The sequence below is a fragment of the Geotrypetes seraphini genome, chromosome 9, assembly GCF_902459505.1.
Source record: "Geotrypetes seraphini chromosome 9, aGeoSer1.1, whole genome shotgun sequence".
NCBI classification, from domain to species: Eukaryota; Metazoa; Chordata; class Amphibia; order Gymnophiona; family Dermophiidae; genus Geotrypetes; species Geotrypetes seraphini.
Genome location: NC_047092.1, coordinates 60,939,235 through 60,961,371, shown reverse-complemented (window position 1 = coordinate 60,961,371; position 22,137 = coordinate 60,939,235). Strand labels below are relative to the sequence as shown.

The window sequence follows — 22,137 nt, the reverse complement described above, 5'->3', positions numbered from 1 at the left end:
CTGTTCAATAGAATGCCTGGAAAAAAAAAAATAAGTTTTTAACTATTTCCAAAAATTCAAAACATTGCCACATAAACGTAAATTCCCAGGCATAGCATTCCACATAACTGGACCTGCCACTGAAAAGGAGGAGTTTGCTGTATCAACATAATGTACTTCTTTGCATCTTCCCACATCTAACAACATTCGGCTTTCTAATCTCAGAGTGCATCCTGGCTAATGCATACATAAGATTTCATTAAAGTACCTGGGCATACCTTTAAATTGAAGATTGGCATTAAGAAGCCCACTTCCTGCTGCCAGCAGGCCCGCCTCTTCAAAATGATGTGCCTTCCCCTTCCTGGATGCACTGGGAGGGGCCTAAATCTCTGATTGGTTTAGATACCTAAGGCTCCATCTATGGGAAAGGCCTTAGGCAGCTTGGCCAATCAGAGCCTTAAGCCCTTTTCTGGTGCATCCTGGGATGCACTGGGAGAGGCATAAGACTCTGATTGGTTCATATGTCTAAAGCCCCTCCTATAGGTGGGCTTCATAGAAACATAGAAAAAGACGGCAGAAAAGGGCTATAGCCCACCAAGTCTGCCCACTCCAAATACCCGCCCTCTGATTTCACTCCCCCAGGGATCCCTTGTGAATATCCCACCTTCTCTTAAAGTCCGACACGCTGTTGGCCTCAATCACCTGCAGTGGGAGTTTGTTCCAATGATCCACCACTCTTTCAGTGAAGAAGTATTTTCTGGAGTCGCTATGGAACTTCCCTCCCCTGATTTTTAGCGGATGCCCCCTGGTGGTCGAGGGTCCCATGAGGTAGAAGATATCTTCTTCCAACTCGATACGGCCCGTGATGTACTTAAACGTTTCAATCATATCACCCCTCTCTCTTCGTTCCTCAAGTGAGTACAGCCTCAGTCTATTCAGTCTTTCTTCATACGTGAGATCCTTGAGCCCCCAGACCATCTTTGTGGCCATTCGCTGAACCGACTCGATTCTCTGAACATCCTTCCGGTAGTGAGGTCTCCAGAATTGAACGCAGTACTCCAAGTGAGGCCTCACCATGGTCCTGTACAGCGGCATCATAACTTCAGGTCTCCTGCTGACAAAACCTCTACGAATACAACCCATCATTTGCCTTGCCTTGGAGGTAGCTTTCTCCACTTGATTTGCAACCTTCATGTTATCACTAATGATCACCCCTAGATCTCGTTCCGACGTGGTCCTGGCCAAGGTCTCACCATTTAGTATGTAAGTTCTGTGCGGGTTTTTCTTTCCCAGGTGCATTACCTTACACTTTTTAGCATTGAAGCCTAGCTGCCATGTTGCTGACCACCAGCAGCAGTAGATCCTCCTGTCAATTTATTTTTTAATTCGAGAAGGTGTGGGCCATCATCGAGGGGGGATCCCAGCATGACTTTTTTTTTTAATTATTATGTTTAATGGGGACAGCACACGTACGTCAGTGCCCATTAAAAAATTTAACACTACCAGCACCTCCTCAAATCTGTCGAAGATTTAGGAGCATTTCAGAGTATTAAAAACTAGTGCTTCATTTTGTGCATCAACTGGGCATCGATCGGAGTACTCATTTTAATATTGAAGAGCTTATTGTATTCTATTTACATACGAGTATTGGAGGCTGATTGCGATTAGCAATTTGGGGTATCGATAGCTGAAATGCTTTGACGCTAAACAGGTTAAAACTTGGCTTTGAGTATATGTATTTAATTAATTTGTTTTATATCTCATCTTCTCCAGAGAGCTCAGAACGGGTTACAAGGTACTGTATATAATATTTGAACAAGCGAGCTTATGTATGTGCTTTTAATGTAATTCACTTAGGGATCCTTTCGTTAGCCAATTTAACGCATGCTAAATGCTAGCGCATCCATTATATTCTATGGACGCGTTAGCATACACTAATATTTAGCGCGCCTTAGTAAAAGAGAGGGTTAGGTTGTAAGTGGAATAGAAATTTTAAAATAAATAATAACTAGTCAAATGGTCTTCCTAAATTAACACTTACATGTCCATAATTTACATTACATTACATTAGTGATTTCTATTCCGCCCGTGCCTTGCGGTTCTAAGCGGATTACAGTTAAAAGAGATCAGGACATTATCGAGAGAATTACATTACAACGATTTAAGTAAATTACATGTTGTGGTGTTGAAATACAAGTATAAGATATCTGGATTTATAGATAGAATAACTTGACAGGGTTCAAGTAGTTACAAGGTTCAGTGGGGAAAACAATATAGGCAACTGAAGAAAGATACCTTACTTTGAAGGAATCAGTTAGTGGATACCTAAGGGAGATGCTTATTTAGGAGAAGGTTAAATGGATACCTAAGGGAGATGCTTATTTAGGAGTCTGGATATTTTTGGTAAATGAGGTTCAAGGGGATGACTAGTGTGTTATTTGCTGGGGAGAGTGCATGAGCGATTGGGGAGGGGAATATTAAGTAAGGACGTGTTTTTTGAAAAGAAATGTTTTGATTTCTTTCCAAAACACTTTGATGTCTGTTGTTTTGATCATGAGTTTGGTGATGGTGGGGTCAATTTTCGCTGCCTGAGTTGCTAGAAGGCTGTCGTAAAGTTTCTTACGTCAGGTACCATTATGAGGGGGGAAGGTGAAAAGATTCAGAGTTCTTCTTGATCTGGGTAGTCGGTAGCGGCAAAGACGGTTGTTCAGGTAATTGGGGGCCATACCATGGGTTGCTTTGAAAAGTAAGCAGTAGAGTTTGAATTGAGTTCTTTCTTTTATCGGAAGCCAGTGAGAGTCTACATGGCGGGGGTGACATGGTCGAATTTGCTGAGCGAGTAGATGAGTCTGATAGCTGTGTTCTGAACGGTCTGTAGTTGTTTTATCATAGTGTTTGGGCAAGGTAGGTAGAGGCTGTTGCAGTAATCTAAGGAGCTGAGTATGAGGGATTGTGCAATGATCTTGAAGTGTTCTTTGGAAAAGAATTTTCTTATTTTTCTTAGGTTTCGCATGGTGAAGAATGCTTTTTTTATGGTTTTGTGTATTTGTGTTTGCATTGTGAAGCCTCTGTCTAGGTGTGTTCCCAGAATTTTGAGAGTATTCTGTATTGGATATTTGATTGTGTTTACATCTAGTTCTGTTAGGGATGGTTTTTGTTCCTTCTCTAGTAGTAGGAATTTGGTTTTCTCCGCATTCAGTTTTAACTTGTGGTTCGTCATCCATTTTTCTACAGTTTCCAATGTTGTTTTCAGGCGTCCGTTGGAGATGGGGTCTTGGATGTCGAAGGGGAGGAGGATAGTTAGTGTTCCCTCTAAGCGGGCGGGTGTTGTGAGCAAACTTTTTTCACTGTGAGCTAAAAATATCGGGCGCCAGCAAGTTATGAGCCAAATAAATATGTTGCTTTCTACCACAGAACTTCCTTACGTTTGTATGGAATCTATCCCCTTTCAACTTTAGAGAGTGCCCTCTCGTTCTCCCTGCCTTAGCTACTAAGTCTATTCCCTTCAGTACCTTGAATGTTTCTATCATGTCCCCTCTCAATCTCCTCTGCTCAAGGGAGAAGAGGCCCAGTTTCTCTAATCTTTCGCTGTACGGCAACTCCTCCAGCCCCTTAACCATTTTAGTTGCTCTTCTCTGGATCCTTTCGAGTAGTACCGTGTCCTTCTTAAAGTACCAGTGCTGGACGCAGTACTCCAGGTGAGGGCGTACCATGGCCCGGTACAGCAGCATGATAACCTTCTCTGTCTCTTCAGTCCAGCATCTGCCCCTTCCATTCACTGTCTGTCTTTCCCTGCCATCTCTCCTCCTGCCCCCCCCCACCCCCCAATTTGGTCTAGCATCCATCATCTTCCTTCTGTTCCCCTCATGGTCTGGCATCTCTATCCTTCCCTCCCCCCTGTGGTTTTTAGCATATCTCTCTTCTCATTTCCTCCACTCAGATCTGATCATTCTCTGCTCTCTCTTCCCTTTTCTTCTCTGGTCTTCCTTCTCTATTTTCTGCCTCCATCTAAATTAAATTCTTTCTTACTATTTAGTCCCATTTCCCTCTTTTCACTGTGTCTACACACAGCTTGTCACCCCTTTCCCTCACCCCTCCATTATCTTACTATTTTCTTCCCCCTTTATTTATCTCCTCCTTCCATCCAGTATGTGTTCTTTCCCCACTTCCATTCAGCATCTGCTCTCCCCTCTCAACTGACATCCATCTGCCTTCTGCTCTCTCTCCCTTCTTCTCACTTCCATCATATGTCCCCTTCTCTCTCTCTCTCATCTCCTCCATTCCATCATCTGCCCCTTCTCTCTCTCTCTCCCCCCCCAACTTCCATCATCTGCCCCCCTTCCCCTCACCTTTGTGGGTCACTTTCTTTCCCCTGAGGGTGGCTCATGTCACAGGGGAAGCTTTGGCCGAGCAGAACCGCTTGATTGACAGTGGAACTTACTTGATTGATGTCGATGCTGGGGCCCGTTGCCGTTTGAAGGAAAAAAAAAAAAGGTGGAAAAAAGGAACCTGTAAAGGCGAGAGGAAGGGAAACCTCCAGGACAGCTGCTTTTTGCCCTCCTTCAGCGGCCCAAGAGTTCAGACCAGCAGCGGCAGCTCTGTATGCTTTTAACTTCGGCACAGAGCTGCCCCTAATCAATAGTTTAGCGCGGTTTCATGAGGCAGCCTCGGGGCCTTTGATAGCCGGCCCGCTTCGATGATGCGATGTGGGCCGGCCTAGCAAAGGCCCCAAGGCTGCCTTATGAAACCGCGCTAAACTATTGATTAGGGGCAGCTCTGTGCCGAAGTTAAAAGCATACACAGCTGCCGCTGCTGGTCTGGAGGTGCGGAGACAAGGCAGGAGGCAAACGCGGTGGAAGGCAGGAGTCCCGGCGAAGGCAGGAGTCCCGGCACAGCGACTGCAACAGGAAGTTGCAAGTCAGCTGACGCCGGCCTTTCGTTGCGGCGGGGACCGAATCCTTCGCGGACCGGCAAGATTTTGTTTGCGGACCGGCGGTTGAAGAACTGTGCTCTACACTGTGTGCGCTGTGACGAGAAACTTGTGCGCTGCGAGGTAATATTTTGAGCGCCAGCGCACCCCAGCGCAGCTTAGCGGGAACACAGGTTATGTCATCCGCATAGCTGAAGGATGTAATGTTTAGGGCGTCTAGGGCCGTGCCTAGGGATGCTATGAAGAGGTTGAAAAGTATAGGCGATAGAGGGGAGCCTTGTGGAACTCCGCAGGGGTTTGACCATGGGTCGGATAAAAGATCATTTGACTTGACTCTGTATGATCTTGTTTTGAGGAATCCTTGGAACCAGTTGAGAACATTACCTGATATTCCTATGGCATCTAGTATCTGGAGTAGTATGGAATGGTCAACTAAGTCAAATGCTGCTGAAAGATCGAGTTGGATGATTAGTAACTTATTTTCTTTGCTGAGGTGCTGACAGGCTATGTCTAGTAGGGAAACCAGAAGTGTTTCAGTACTGTGATTGGTTCTGAATCCGGATTGAGTAGGGTGTAGGATGTGGTGGTCTTCTACATTCATATCCTAAATTAATATTCACAGATGACATGGTTTTGATCATTCTAGATTAACGTTACAGTTACCAATACTTAGGAGACTAACAGAAATTTCTGAAATAAAGTATAATAAAACTGAAAATACAATAGAAACAACACCTTTTGCCTACAAAATTTGGGTAATTGTGATCCAAAATTAGGAAAAAGTAAATATCTATGAATAATAAAGGAACACAAATGTATTGAAAAGCCGCTCCGTGACCCTGCCCCTAGCTATGACATTCATTTCTTCTCTAGCACTTAAAAATTACCCAAGCTGCTTAGGGTCAAAGAATTGAAATTGTTTACCTTCATGAACAATAGAACAATTACAAGGAAATCTTAACATAAAGTTAGCAGATAAAGCCTGAACCCTAGCCCAAAGGACCAAGAAGGCTTTTCGCCTTATCTGTGCCAAGTCAGGAAATACTCATATTTTAGACCCTAGAAACTAAAAGCGATGACCACAAATGCTCGCAGTCTAAGCAACAAAGTTCATGATCTGCAAGCCCTGATATTAGAGGCAGATCTAGATATTGTTGCTATCACAGAGACATGGTTCAGTGAATCACATGGATGGGATGCAAACATACCGGGATATAATCTTTTTAGGAAGGACAGAGATGGTCATAAAGGTGGAGGAGTAGCTCTCTATGTAAAGATCAATATCCAAGCGACCGAAATGCAAGGGACCTGGGGAGAGGAAGAAGCGATATGGATTGCTCTGAAAAGAGAAGATGGAACTTCTATCTACGTGGGTGTAGTCTACAGACCTCCGACTCAATCGCAGCAAATTGATAAGGATCTGATTGTGGATATCCAAAAGTTTGGAAGGAAAGAGGAGGTTCTGCTGTTGGGAGATTTCAACCTGCCGGATGCGGACTGGAATGTTCCGTCTGCGGAATCGGAAAGAAGTAGGGAGATTGTGGATGCCTTTCAAGAGGCTCTGCTCAGACAAATGGTGACGGAACCCACAAGGGAAAAAGCAATATTGGATCTGGTCCTCACAAATGGAGAGAGTATCTCTAATGTTCGAGTGGGTGCTCACCTGGGTAGTAGCGATCACCAAACGGTTTGGTTTGATATAACGGCTAAAGTGGAGAGCGGCCGCACGATACTTAAAGTCCTAGATTTCAAACGTACGGACTTTAATGCAATGGGAAAGTACCTGAAGAAAGAGCTGTTAGGATGGGAGGACATAAGAGAAGTGGAAAGACAGTGGTCTAAGCTGAAAGGAGCGATAAAAATGGCTACGGACCTTTATGTGAAGAAAATCAATAAAAACAAAAGAAAAAGGAAGCCGATATGGTTCTCCAACCTAGTGGCTGAGAAAATAAAGGCGAAAGAGTTGGCGTTCATGAAATATAAAAAAACCCAAGAAGAGGAGAGCAGAAAGGACTACAGGGTGAAACTGAAAGAAGCCAAGAGAGAGATACGTTTGGCGAAGGCACAGGCGGAAGAACAAATGGCTAAAAATGTAAAAAAGGGAGATAAAAATTTTTTCAGATATATTAGTGAAAGGAGGAAGATAAAAAATGGAATTGCTAGGCTAAAAGATGCTGGGAACAAATATGTGGAGAGTGATGAGGAGAAAGCAAATGTGCTAAACAAATACTTCTGTTCTGTGTTCACAGAAGAAAATCCTGGAGAAGGATCGAGATTGTCCGGCAAAGTTACACGAGAAAATGGAGTAGATTCTGCGCCGTTCACGGAGGAGGGTGTTTATGAGCAACTTGAAAAACTGAAGGTGGACAAAGCGATGGGACCAGACGGGATCCATCCCAGGATACTAAGGGAACTCAGAGAGGTTCTGGCGAGTCCTATTAAAGACTTGTTCAACAAATCTCTGGAGACGGGAGTGATTCCTGGGGATTGGAGGAGAGCGGATGTGGTCCCTATTCATAAAAGTGGTCACAGGGATGAAGCAGGAAACTACAGGCCGGTGAGCCTCACTTCAGTTGTTGGAAAAATAATGGAAGTGTTGCTGAAAGAAAGGATAGTGTATTTCCTTGAATCTAATGGGTTACAGGATCCGAGGCAACATGGCTTTACAAAAGGTAAATCGTGCCAAACGAACCTGATTGAATTTTTTGATTGGGTGACCAGAGAGCTGGATCGAGGACATATGCTAGATGTAATTTATTTGGATTTCAGCAAAGCCTTTGATACAGTTCCTCATAGGAGGCTGTTGAACAAACTTGAAGGGCTAAAGTTAGGACCCAAAGTGGTGAACTGGGTCAGAAACTGGCTGTCGGACAGACGCCAGAGGGTGGTGGTTAATGGAAGTCGCTCGAAGGAAGGAAAGGTGACTAGTGGAGTCCCTCAGGGTTCGGTGCTGGGGCCAATCCTGTTCAATATGTATGTAAGTGACATTGCTGAAGGGTTAGAAGGAAAAGTGTGCCTTTTTGCAGATGATACCAAGATTTGTAACAGAGTAGACACCGAAGAGGGAGTGGAAAATATGAAAAAGGATCTGCAAAAGTTAGAGGAATGGTCTAATGCCTGGCAACTAAAATTCAATGCAAAGAAATGCAGAGTAATGCATTTGGGGATTAATAATAGGAAGGAACCGTATATGCTGGGAGGAGAGAAGCTGATATGCACGGACGGGGAGAGGGACCTCGGGGTGATAGTGTCCGAAGATCTAAAGGCGAAAAAACAGTGTGACAAGGCAGTGGCTGCTGCCAGAAGGATTCTGGGCTGTATAAAGAGAGGCGTAGTCAGTAGAAGAAAGAAGGTGTTGATGCCCCTGTACAGGTCATTGGTGAGGCCCCACTTGGAGTATTGTGTTCAGTTTTGGAGACCGTATCTGGCGAAAGACGTAAGAAGACTTGAGGCGGTCCAGAGGAGGGCGACGAAAATGATAGGAGGCTTGCACCAGAAGACATATGAGGAGAGACTGGAAGCCCTGAATATGTATACCCTAGAGGAAAGGAGAGACAGGGGAGATATGATTCAGACGTTCAAATACTTAAAGGGTATTAACGTAGAACAAAATCTTTTCCAGAGAAAGGAAAATGGTAAAACCAGAGGACATAATTTGAGGTTGAGGGGTGGTAGATTCAGGGGCAATGTTAGGAAATTCTACTTTACGGAGAGGGTGGTGGATGCCTGGAATGCGCTCCCGGGAGAGGTGGTGGAGAGTAAAACTGTGACTGAGTTCAAAGAAGCGTGGGATGAACACAGAAGATTTAGAATCAGAAAATAATATTAAAGATTGAACTAGGCCAGTTACTGGGCAGACTTGTACGGTCTGTGTCTGTGTATGGCCGTTTGGAGGAGGATGGGCAGGGGAGGGCTTCAATGGCTGGGAGGGTGTAGATGGGCTGGAGTAAGTCTTAACAGAGATTTCGGCAGTTGGAACCCAAGCACAGTACCGGGTAAAGCTTTGGATTCTCGCCCAGAAATAGCTAAGAAGAAAAAAAAAAAAAAAAAAAATTTTTTAAATTGAATCAGGTTGGGCAGACTGGATGGACCATTCGGGTCTTTATCTGCCGTCATCTACTATGTTACTATGTTACTATGTCTATAGGAAAGCTTCAAAACATTGTTACGGTCAAGTTCAAAAGCGAAGGTAACCAGCAATGTACTCCTAAAGGTAACCACTTCCAGAGAGGATTCCAAAAAGGCAGTAAGTCCGAGGAGTGCTTTCTCAGCTGTTGCCTCTGGGTTAGCAGGACTCCTCCAACCCTGGAGGTATTGAGCATGAGGAAGTGCCTCCGACTGCATCTTGAAAACTTCCATTAGATATTTCTTAAACATTTCCACAGCTGGCACCAGTGGAGACTTAAGAAAATTCAGAAATCGTTAAGTTAAATCATCTCGATTGATTTTCAAGTTGCCCAGTGCAATATAATTTCTATTTTTAACCATCGAGGATTCACATGACTCCACTGCCTGCAGCCTAGCCCTTAAGGAGTCCATTTCATGTCCATATTGATTAGCAACCTGCGCTTGAACGAAGACTGCTTCATAAATATTCTTCAAGTCAACAGTATTTTGTCTAACTTCTTTTAACAGAGGATACTGTACGTCATTAATGGCATCCCTCAGTGAATCAAGTGTCACAACGGCCGATCTAGACTTTTCCCGCTCCTCTGAAACCAGCATTACCCAGCTCTTAACTTTCATTAGATTACTCACTGTTTCCTGACCCAAGGTTTTAGAAGCAGCTTGCATCAGTTGTTCTTCTTCCTTTGGAGTTCCTCTACTGTGCGACTGTTCAGCATGTCCTTACACTACGGCGCCATTTTGGATCTGCTAACATTCTATACCATTCCCAATTCAACAAATTTCTGTAATGTTTTCGTCAGTTCTCCTCATTACTGGCTGCCCTGACCTCTCTTCATCAGTGACATTTTTTCTCTCCTCAGAAAAACAGTTAACCCATTTGTACACTGCCATTTTCTTCATGGCATTATCCCCATACAATTGGACTAACATGTCTCTAATTTCACTTCCACTCTTGCCAAGTTTAACAAGAAATTTAATGTTTATTTGTTCCTCTAATTCAAGCTCTGACATTCTTGCAACAAACACATACAACAATAATGAATGCCACTCAGCTAGACACTGCCACACGTCGACACGAACACAGCTGTGAGACACTGATATACACTGAGCCGTTTGTGTACAGTGCTGCCAATATAAGCGCACGGTGGCAAGTTCATGAACTTAATTGTCACATCTTGTATATCTCATCTCAGGATCATTTTTCACTTTCTGAAATTGCAAAGATTTTTCTGATCTTTACGCCCTGTTTTTTAGCATTCTGCTGATCAGAAGCAAATAAAATGTGTGGATTTAATTTAATTTAATTCTTATATACCGCTAATAACCGTGAGGTTTCTAAGCGGTTTACAAAAATGAATGCATTAAAAGATACAATAAATAAAAATAAATAAGATAGGTACTTGGAAATTTCCTAACTGTCCTAAGGGCTCACAATCTAACTAAAGTACCTGAAGAGACAATTTATGAAAAATAAAGATAAAATATAAAGACAGAAATAGAGATAGAAATGAGTATTCCACCAAGTAATGAATAAATAAATTTAAAGATAGAATTAAAAATAAATAAAAAATAGAGATAAAAAATAAGTATCAAGAGAAATAAAAAATATATATTTAAAGTATTCTCCCCTGCTGGATCGGGGGAGCGGTGTAACTGTGATCAGGTGCCCTGCTGGAGAGGGGCTCCCGATACTCTCTGTGGTGTAGCATATGTTCATGAGATTAACAAAGATGGGTTTCCTGCATACAAAAGTGCAAACAAAACGAAGGTGGAGAGTTGGAGACCATTAAGTTCCTCAAGAGTGTAAAGAAAAAAAACCAAAAAACAAGTACAGTGTTCTCCCCAGAAATTTTTTCCAGCCGGGTGGCATGAAAAAGTAGCTGGGTGGGGAGGGGCGGGGAAAATTAAATATATACTATTTTTATTAGTTAATTATTATTATTTTCCAATGCTCGATATGACTTCCTTTTTTAAGATTTGACACTTGTGCCAGAATATTTTTACTAAATTTAAGAAGTATCCACTTCTAGAAGTGAATAATTAAGATATTCACCCTCTTTCAAATAGTATAGAGGTTTAAAAAAGGGAAATGCGTTAATGAAGTCATTAGGTTCAATCTAACCATTTATTTCTGCATGAATTTAAACAACTAAAAAAAAAAGATAAATATAGCTCATCCAGTCATACAAGAAATGGCTGTACAACACCTCTAATAATGTTTTGATCACTAGGTTCCTTCCTGAGGTCTCACTGAGGATATGAAATAGATGCTATCCCCACTTCCAGACCTCTTCCACATAATTTATGGAGAGGTGTTACTGAGCCTTGAAGGGCACCAGTGTGATTGATCTTTATCTGCTTCTTTTTTATTTTGCTATAGTGCAAAGTAAGAGCTAGGGCAAAACAGTATAGGTAAAGATGCAATGTATTAAAAATATTTTATTTTTATTTGCTTATAATGTCATTTGAAAGCTACTTGATGATAATACAACTTTAATTTAATTCTTTATAATGTGTGTTTGTGTGTTGGTGGGGACAACACCTACGTCAACAGTAAAGTTAGAATAGTCATTAAATCCAGTGGTGTACCTAGTATATATGACAGCCAGTGCTAATCATTTTTTTAACAACCCCCTCCTCTATATAAAAAAAAGATATTTTTTAGTAATAATCCATGAGTCACACAATAAGGGTGCATCTAGGAAAAGGCAGCATCTTAAACACTGCAGTGAGCACTAGAACACCAACACACGCATTGTAAAACTAAACAAACCAGATCCTACACAGTCAATTGATCCTGTAGTGGATGCTAACAGAAAGCCATGTCCTTTTCATACACACAGAACACAGATACACCCTCGCCCAATATGGAATAATCACAAACTAAAAATAGAAATATATAGACAAAAGTTAAACTGAACCAAGAAACCAGACTCTGCATACAATGCAACACCACAGAAACAGTGACACATGTCCCCTAATACTGTGCAAAATATAAAGACACGGAGATGTAAATTTGAAAAAAACTTCTACATAACAGTCACCACTTTACAAATTAACAAATAGAAATAAAACAATGAGAAATATGAACATACCATTTTATTGGACTAATCCATTTTTCAATTAGCTTTCAGAGGCCAAATCTTTCTTTAAGACAGTACAGTATACAGCTGTTATGGTATCCTGTCCTGACCTGAGGAAAGGGGTTTATTCCCTCCCAAAATTGCCTTATTTCTATTTCCTATTGATAAATTTTAATCAATACAGTTACAATACTACTTGATTCTACGTAAAGCAACAAAAATATTTTTTTTCTACCTTTTGTCGTTTCTGCTTTAGTCATCTTCTCTTCACTCTCTTCTTTCTATTCAGCATTTGTCCTCGCTTCCTTCCATGCAACATCTGTCCTCTCTCTTTGCCCCTTCCACCCAGCCTCTACCCTCTCTCTACCCCTTCCATCTACTGTCCACCCTATCTCTGCCCCTTGCATCCACTCCACCCTTTCTGCCTTTTCCATCCAGTGTCTGCCCTCTCTCTGTTCCATATGGTATCTTCCCTCTTTCTATGTCCCTTCAATAAACTCTATATCCTGTGCTCTTTCTCTCCTTTGTACATGATTTATTTCAGCTTCAACCCCTCTCCATTTTTTGTCTCCACCCCTATGCTCTGGCATCTCTCTCTTCTCCTTTCCTTCCTTCCCACTCCACCCCATGGTCTGACATCTCTATCTCCTTCCCTTCTCTCCCCCCTCTCCAGTATCTGCCTCCTGTCTTTCCCCTTTGGTCTAGGCCTCTCTCTTTCTCTCCGTCTTTCTTCTGTGAGGAGATCATGTTGATCTTGAACACTGAATAATTCTTCCACATTCTCCATATCACTGTACTGTAGTCTGGTCCAGCAGACTGCTTTGGCACTATTACATGGGTAATAGTAAATTCATTATGCATCAGCTTTCTACACAGAATGCCACAAGTCTCTATTTCTTGTGCTGTGCTTACATCTGCCAGCGTCAGAAACTTGTGAGACAGATCCCTTGGCAATACTACACTTCGGAGCCCTTTGACCATCTGGTTCTGTATGGTTGCAGGCTTTAAAGCTCTGTTTACTGGAGGAGACTGTCCAGCATGCATAGTTGCATCACTCTTAAGGATCTGATCAGAGATTACATTAGACAAGGTGGTATTTTTAGGCATGGAAAAACAGGACATGTTCTCCTCAATTTGCTCAGATGCCTTCAAATGCCCTTTAATATTTGTCTGATCTCGGGCTAAATCTTGCCTCCTGAGCTGATCTTCAAAGGAGAGTGGAGAGAGAGCCATATCGGCAGTGAGATCCGTTTAAGGACGCATGTTGTGCAGGGCTGGACTAAGGCAAGTTGTAAGCTTCCTTCCATCGCTGACCTATCTTCCATAAGTCAGCAACGGAAGGAAGCTTACAACTCGCTGCTCTTGCTTGCTACGGGCCTTCCTCGTTGCCGGGTCCTGCCTACTTTCGGAAACAGAAAGTAGGCAGGATCCGGCAGCGAAGAAAGCCCGAAGCAAGCAAGAGCAAGTTGTAAGCTGACCTGTCTCCTATCTAACCCATGCTCCGGGGCGTGTGCATGCCGACTTCCCTTCTCTTCCTCCCTCAGGACATGACTTCCGGTTTCGGAGAAAAGCAGCATGCACATGTTAGAGCCCCGGAGCATGGGTTCAAGTCGCTTGCTGGCGTTAAAAACTTAAAAAAAAAAAGTCAGGCTCCTGCAATTCAGGCTGTGCCGAGTCAGCCTGGTAAATCTCCAAGCCGGTGAGAAGGGTTTTTTTTTTAAATGTTGAGCAGAAGGCGGCGGCAGCAGCAGCAGGATTGCGATCGAGATTACAGCCGGGCGCTCATCTAAATTAGCTGGGCGGAGCGCCCGGCTGAAAGGCCCTGGGGAGAACACTGAAATAGAACAGATGATCAGGATGAGCTTCACAATATGAGGATAAAAGACAGCAGTGCAGTCCAATCCAAGTAAGTTGATATGGAGAACGCCCAACATTGTCCATGTTTCGGATATAGTAAGCCTGCCTCAAAAGTCCTTAAAATGAAAATAATTGCGTATGGAAGCTAATATGTGTAAAAATGCTTGTGAATGGCGACAAAAGTGAAGCCGGTGTTATATGCTAAAAAGGCTGAAAGAAAGGTTGATGTCAGAGCAGTGAGAAGGTAACATATAGGCTAAAAATTCAATAATGATTGTGAGAGAAAGTATAAGAAGAATATGAGAATGAGTATAGCAATATAAGTGATGCATGTACAAAAGTGAATAGGAGGATGAGTAAACTTGAAAACTGGGAAAAAGGTAGATATACTACAATCAAAATCTGAATAGAACGAAAGCCGTATAAAATGTGTCATGAAAATATCTCTAAAGGTGACCAATCAGCAGATTACCACATACTTGAAAAGATGAACAAGAATAGACCTATACGAGGGGCCGCTGAAAATTTCTCAGCCCAATCAAAAAGAGAATGATGTGGAACCAAGAAACTTACAAGTTATTCTACACTTTTCTCAACACTTTTTGTTTCATTTCATATCATTGAAACGAAAAATGGGTGTCAGGTCAAAAGCGCGCCGGGACAAAGGCGCGCCCAGACAATTGAGCGCAGCGCGGAGGCGCACGCCGCTCTAAATTACTGTTTTTAGGGCTCCGACGGGGGGGTGTGGGGGGAACCCCCCCACTTTATTTAATAGACATCGCGCCACGTTGTGGGGGCGTTGTGGGGGATTTGGGGGGTTGTAACCCCCCACATTTTACTGAAAACTTCACTTTTTCCCTGTTTTTAGGGAAAAAGTTAAGTTTACAGTAAAATGTGGAGGGTTACAACCCCCCAAACCCCACATAACGCCAGCGCGATGTCTATTAAGTAAAGTGGTGGGGTTCCCCCCCACGTCCCCCCCCCGTCGGAGCCCTAAAAACAGTAATTTAGAGCGGCGCTCGCCTCCGCGCTGCGCTCAATTGTCCGGGCGCACCTTTGTCTTTCGTGCCATTGTCTATGAACCGAAAAATGTCAAGAAAAGTGTGGAATAACATGTAAGTTTCATGGCTCCACATCCTTCTCTTCTTGGTTAGGCTGAGAACTTTCAGGGGCCCCTCGTATGTGGTAAAAATCTGTAAAGTAAGAGGAGATAAAACCTCTCTCATATAAGAGAATGTGGTGCATAAAAAAATAAAAAAAATAAAAAAGTTTAAGGGGAAAAAAACAGCATCTTATATAGTCCAACATAAGTTGGTGCGTGAACTTGTGTATGCAAAAAACTGAGAAAAGGCTTGTTGCATAATGGATTAATCTATAAATGAGTGAGCCGGGGAATGAATAGACAGATGTGCAAACACCAATCCAAAAGCGAGTATGTGCCTGAAAACTAAAAATGGCGTATGGATACACAGATGCGGAGATAATGGACCTATGCCAACCTTAAAAATAGTGAAAAAGTGGCAGCAATTGTTACGCAAATAAACAAGTGATGTGATCAACACTGGAAGACATAAGAACATAAATATTGCCGCTGCTGGGTCAGACCAGTGGTTCATCATGCCCAGCAGTCCGCTCACACGGTGAGCCCTCAGGTCAAAGACCAGCACCCTAAATGAGACCAGCCCTACCTGCGTACGTCTGTGTTCAGCAGGAACTTATCTAGCTTTGCCTTGAATCCCTGGAGGGTGTTTTCCCCTATGACAGACTCCGGAAGAACGTTCCAGCTCTCCACCACTCTCTGGGTGAAGAAGAACTTCCTTACGTTTGTATATAATCTATCCCCTTTCAACTTTAGAGAGTGCCCTCTCATTCTCCCTTCCTTGAAGAGGGTGAACAACCTGTCTACTAAGTCTACTAAGTCTACCTGTCCTTGTCTACTAAGTCTATCCCCTTCAGTACTTTGAATGTTTCGATCATGTCCCCTCTTAATCTCCTCTGTTCGAGGGAGAAGAGGCCCAGTTTCTCTAATCTTTCGCTGTACGGCAGCTCCTCCAACCCTTTAACCATCTTAGTTGCTCTTTTCTGGACCCTTTCGAGTAGTACCATGTTCTTCTTCATGTACGGCGACCAGTGCTGTACACAGTACTCCAGGTGAGGGCGCACCATGGCCCAGTATAGCGGCATGAGGATAAAACGCTAGAGCTACAAAGTAATCTCCTGGTAGTTCAAAACTGGAGCTTATACAGACAGAATTAGCATACATAAGTTTAAGATAAATGTAACTTGAGTTTATACTGATAGAACTAGAATGCATAAATTAAAAACATGAAATTAACCTAATAATTTAGCATATATGGGAACCGTATGAAGAAAATGGTACAACGGGAAAATAGATAAAGTGAGAGGCCTGCAGAAGGGCCGGAAGAAGTGAGGTTTAAAAAAACAAATGAAAGACTGACTACTACAAGCATCCAAATACAGTGGTGCCTCACACAACGAACTTAATCCGTTCCAGGAGCAAGTTTGTTATGTGAAACGTTCGTTGTGTGAAACGCGTTTTCCCATAAAAATACCTGTAAAACAAAATAATTCGTTCTGCAGCCCTGTTGTCCCATAAGAATACCTGTAAAACAAAATAATTCGTTCTGCAGCCCTACATTTCCCTCCCTCCACCTCACCTCACATGCAGAGCCTGCCAGCCTTCTCCCTCACCCAGCCGCACGATCTCAAAAAGCTGTGCACGCGCAGCTGCTGGAGTTGATCAATGTTCTCTTCTTCTGCAACTTCCGGTTTCCGGTTGCGTCAGAGGAGAAGATTGAACAACAGAGCATGCGCGGGCATGTGCTGCTCCCTGAAAGCGTGTGGCTGGCCGAAAAAGAAAGCCGGAAAACTCGGCATCTGAGGTAAGGTGAGGGTGCTGCTGTTCCCGGCTCACATTAGGAAGCGGCGAGAGTAGTTCCGCCCCCCCCCCCCCCCCCGGGCCCCTCGGGCGACTTCGTTGTGTGAAACGAAGTTCGTTATAGGGAGCAAGACAAAAAGTTCGTTATGCGCAGCGTTCGCTGTGCGAGGCGTCCGTTATGCGAGGCACTACTGTATCTGAAAGTGATAGCTCCAATTAAAGGAAGCAAAATAGGCCGTAGCATCAGAATATGTGCATAATATTACTGAAATATGCAGACTGAAACAGTGACCAGGAAGTGATATCAGAAAGCTGAGGCTGGCGTGAGCAGCAAGTAAAATATGCTGTTTGCTGCCTACGATCATTTGAAGAGGTAAGTGGGTGGGTGGAGAGGCGGAGAGGTGCTGGCGCCCCTGCTAAAATGGCATCTGGAGCGGTCTACACCCCCTGGCTCCACCTCGTTAAACCACTGCGTATATAATCAGAAGAGGAGGAAATATTATACATAAGGGTCACATGGTCAGCGGGGAGCTCATGAGCTAAAACAAGCAAACAAGATATGACCTTTTTGCTGGATTTTTGTTAAATAACATTACATTAACCGCATAAGATGACATTTTAAAGACAATTATGTGGCTACAGATGTAGTTCAGACTATTTGTACGTTCAAATAAGTTTTACTTCATTTCCACTTATGTCAACTGTGATTTGATGTAGGTAAGACTCACTTTAAGCAGTTTCTGAAGAGGGGACACTCGATGAAGTTACAGAGTAATACTTTTAAAACCAATAGGAGGAAATATTTTTTTCACTCAGAGCTCTGGAATGCGTTGCCAGAGGATTTGGTAAGAGCGGTTAATGTAGCCAGTTTTTAAAAAGGTTTGGACAAGTTCCTGGAGGAAAGGTTCATAGTGGCATGGAAATGCTGCTACTGTTTGGGTTTTTGCCAGGTACTTGTGACTTGGATTGGCCTCTGTGAACATGGGTCACTGGGCCAGATGGACCATTGGTCTGACCCAGTAAGGCTATTCTTATGCTCTTAGCGTAAGATTCAACTGCATAATTTGGTCACCAGTAGTTTGTAAAGTCAGAAAAAATAAAAATCTACTCCAAAAATTGACATGATCTACCGTAGTAGATAAGACAGAGGCATCGGGATAAGTAAATGGGTGGCTAGATTGAAGAAGATATACAGAAGAGGACACAGTTGCAGAGTATACAGTATACAGCCTATATATGGAGTGAGTGGTATAAATATATTGCTTACCAGGGCTTAATTTGTAGCAGAACTCTCTGGAACAACATTCGAGTTCTCTTTTCACTCACTGCTACCGCACAGTTCTCTGTGAATCTGAGGAAGAGGGTGCAAGTCTTTCATACCTGCTGTGTCCCAGTGAGAAATTACAAGCACAGCTCCAGTAGTACAAACTCGCAGAAAATCACATGGTACCAGCATCATCTGTTCCAGTGGAGCAGAAAAGATGGGAAGAGAATGCATTTTTCGGAGAGGGGAAGACAGGCTGACTAGCGAGTTCACTGATGGGATGCAGGGAGCCAGTCTGGTTAGAGACATGGCTGAATGGGGGGAGGGGAGACAGACAAACTGACAAGTTGAACACAGGCTTGCTGGTTGAGTAGAATAACTGACTGCAGCTAGGATAGCTGGTTGAGGGGAATAGTTTATTGGGCAGGCAGAATAACTTGTTGACTTAAGGCCACTGTATTGATCAGAAGAATAGCCTTGCTGGCTAATGGATGAGGAAGGATGACTATCAAATTTATTGGGAGGACAACAGGCAGGCAGATGGTGGTGGTGGGGGAGATATTTGCTGTGGGAAAAATGTGTTATTTGGTTGAAGGCAGGCTGGGGGGATAAGGCAGATTGACAGGAAAAGAATGACTGACTGGGAAAGGGACAGGCCAGCTGACTTGCTGACTGGTGTAGAAGGGATGAATGGGCAAGAACCAGTTTAATTGGTTTGGAGGAAATGTGGGGAAAGGCCTACTTGTTGACAAAAATGGTTGACCGGGGGGGGGGGGGGGGCAGGCTTATTTAGAAAAGAGCAGACTTGCTGGCTGGTGAATGAATGACTTGGCTGTGGGGAGCCACAAGTACAAGGGGGCACTCGGAGAAATTGAAAAAGGACAGGTTTAGAACAAATGCTAGGAAGTTCTTTTTCACTCAGAGGGTGGTGGACACATGGAACGCGCTCCCGGAGGCTGTGATAGGCCAGAGCACGCTACAGGGGTTCAAGGAGGGTCTAGATAGGTTCCTAAAAGAAAAGGGGATTGAGGGGTACAGATAGAAGTAGAGGTAGGTTATAGGATTAGTCAGAAACCACTTCACAGGTCATGGACCTGATGGGCCGCCGCAGGAGCGGACCGCTGGGCGCGATGGACCTCTGGTCTGACCCAGTGGAGGCAACTTCTTATGTTCTTATGACTTGGGGAGTAGGCAGTCTGGTTTGAGGGAGAAAGAGAAAGCAGGCTAATTGACTGACTGAAGGCAGTCAGGATGGCTGGTTGGGGAGTGGCAGGACGGGTGGAGGATTCGTTCATTGGGGAGGGAGTCAGGCTGGCTGCATAGTTGATTCGTTGGGATGAAGGCAGGCTGGAGGAAATTAAATGGTGGAGCAGGCTAGTTATGGGTCAAAGGCTTGATGAGGAGAACTGGCTGACAGGAAAGAGAAGGCTGACTTGAGGGTGATTAAGCTAGTTGGCTGGTGAAAAATGTCTGAATGTTCGCTGACTGGTTAGGGATGAGTGGCTGGGATCAAATACAAGCTGGACGCACGACTGACTGCAGAAGGATGGCACAGGCTAGCTGGGTGGTGACGATAGCCGACTGGGCAATATGGTTGGTGGGCAGCTTGGTGAATCAAAAGGGTTAGAAGGTAAGCTTTCAGGTTAAAGATGCAGGCTTTAAAGAGGCTTGCTAGTGGAGGGCAATTACTAACACTAGATACCTTGGCTAGCTGGCTTGGGGAGACAGGCTGAAGGACAATTTACTATGACCGACTAAGGCAGGGGTACGCAATTCCAGTCCTCGAGAGCCGGAGCCAGGTCAGGTTTTCAGGCTATCCACAATGAATATGTATGAGATGGATTTGCATGCACTGCCTCCTTGAGATGCAAATCTATCTCATGCATATTTATTGTGGATATCCTGAAAACCTGACCTGGAACCGGCTCTCGCGGACCGGAATTGCCTACCCCTGGACTAAGGGAAGCCGGCTTGTCAGATAGGAATGATAGACTGGGTACAGTATAGGTTGGTGTCAGAGTGAGCATGCAGTCTGGAGGACTAGTTTGTAAGCCGAGGTGATGGCTGGTGGGAGGGGAATGACCAAAATATGTTTAGGGCAGGGATCTCAAAGTCCCTCCTTGAGGGGCAATCCAGTCGGGTTTTCAGGATTTCCCCAATGAATATGCATTGAAAGTAGTGCATGGACATAGATCTCATGCATATTCATTGAGGAAATCCTGAAAACCCGACTGGATTGCGGCCCTCAAGGAGGGACTTTGAGACCCCCTGGTTTAGGGAGAGAAACTTCTTGGGAAAACCCGGTGTCCCACAGCCGAATTCAGCTATTAAATGGATTCTAGTATTCCACTTCCTTTTCATCTTCTGCTTAAATAACCCTTATCAAAGGTCCATCGGGCTTATTTCTGGCAAGCACTTACCCTACAGTGGCTAGCTAAATTCTTGGTGATGTTGCCAACGTGTGCCATATACTCGTTGAACTTCTTCTGAGACCTCAACGCGGTGAGCTGCACCTCGTTCTGCAGCGCCGACAGCCGAGCCAGCAGGGACTTCTCCCTCTTGCCCCACCGGGCAGCCTGCTTCCTCAGCTCCTGCTCCAGGCCGGCCCTTTTGCCCAGCAGGACGCCGTTCTGCGCCCTCAGCGCCCTCAGGCAGCAGTGCTCGCCCCGCAGCACGTCGCGGCGCAGCAGCAGCAGCCCGCAGCCCTCGGGGCAGACGCCCACCGCCGCGTGCTCGCAGCTCTCCCGCACGTGCGCGTCCATGTCCCGCAGGTCCAGCACCTCCCGGCAGCCCCCGTTGCGGCACGCGGCCGGGCTGAAGTCGCACATCTCCGCGTGCTCGGCCGAGTCCCGCAGCCGGAGCAGCTTGCCGCAGCCCCTGCGGTGGTGCTCGCACTTGATCTCCAGCTTCCGGATGAGGTTCCTCAGCGGCAGGACCTGGTGCAGCTCCTCGGCGGAGATGGGCTGGCACCGCAGCGGGCACAGGCGCTTCTGCGCCGCCCAGGGCAGCAGGCACCCCGCACAGAAGACGTGCCCGCAGGGGGTGGAGAGCGGCTCCTCGAGCACTTTGTCGCACAGCTTGCACTGCAAGTTCGCGTCCACAGCTTCCGAGAAACGATCCAGGTCAAAGCCCATGACTGCCGGGGTTGGATTCACCGGAGTTTGCGCTGCTGGCGATCCAGGCGTCCACTGGATGGAGGGGGGAGGGGCTGTGTGCGCTGCGCTCAGATTAGTTTGGAAGTTTTCATCTGTTCACCAGAGCCCCTATCAACCGTATTAACTGTAATAGGCGCCTCGTCCAAATATCCGTTTTACACTGCCGGTCCTCACCCTCTCCTCCCTCCTCTATATACCACGCCTCCGCGTTCACTCTACGATGCAATCTGGTACATTATAACAAATCCTCCAAACTGAGGTTTTTTTCCTTCGGGAGACAGATAACATATTATAGCAGACGCTGCTATAAAACAGTATCAGGAGGAAAAGTATAGACTCGTGAACTGCTAGTTCGTTTTTCATCGGTTTGTTTATTGTGATTTCTTTTTCCATTTCTTTAATGACTGGGAAGCATTCGTAAAAGCTGCAAATAGTGAAATCAAAAGCTGCTCAGAGGATTAAAAATATACAAACAAAATCCTTAGTATTGCCAGGGATTGGCTTGTAGCTTAATAAAAATAATGAAACAGCTGAATACACTCAATTACTTAATTTCGTGGTTGAGAATGGGAGCTCCCACCGTTCACTCTTCCCCCAGCATACTTCCTTCCAACCAGCCTGTTTGCTTCTGCCTGCAAGCCAGTCTTCTCCAACCAGCCAGGCTCCCCCTTTCTCCAGACATTCATTCCCATAAACAAGGCAGTCTGCCTCCTCCCATCAGCCATAACCCCTCACCTTGAACCCAACCAGCCTGCATCCACAAGACAGTCAATCTTCCAGTCAGACAATCCATCCAGCTAAACAGCTATAGATATGAAGTGGAAAACTACAGGCCAGTATGC

General features: G+C 44.6%; 1 protein-coding gene across 1 annotated transcript in view; it reads right to left on the bottom strand.

Moving 5' to 3' along the window:
- PDZRN4 (PDZ domain containing ring finger 4) overlaps positions 1-21,458 on the bottom strand; it is a 792,627-nt gene extending 771,169 nt beyond the window's left edge. The window contains exon 1 of the mRNA XM_033959287.1: positions 20,561-21,458. Coding sequence (XP_033815178.1) covers positions 20,561-21,274 — 714 coding nt within the window. The 5' untranslated portion in view covers positions 21,275-21,458. The remainder of the gene's footprint in view (positions 1-20,560) is intronic.
- Positions 21,459-22,137: the final 679 nt, after the last annotated feature.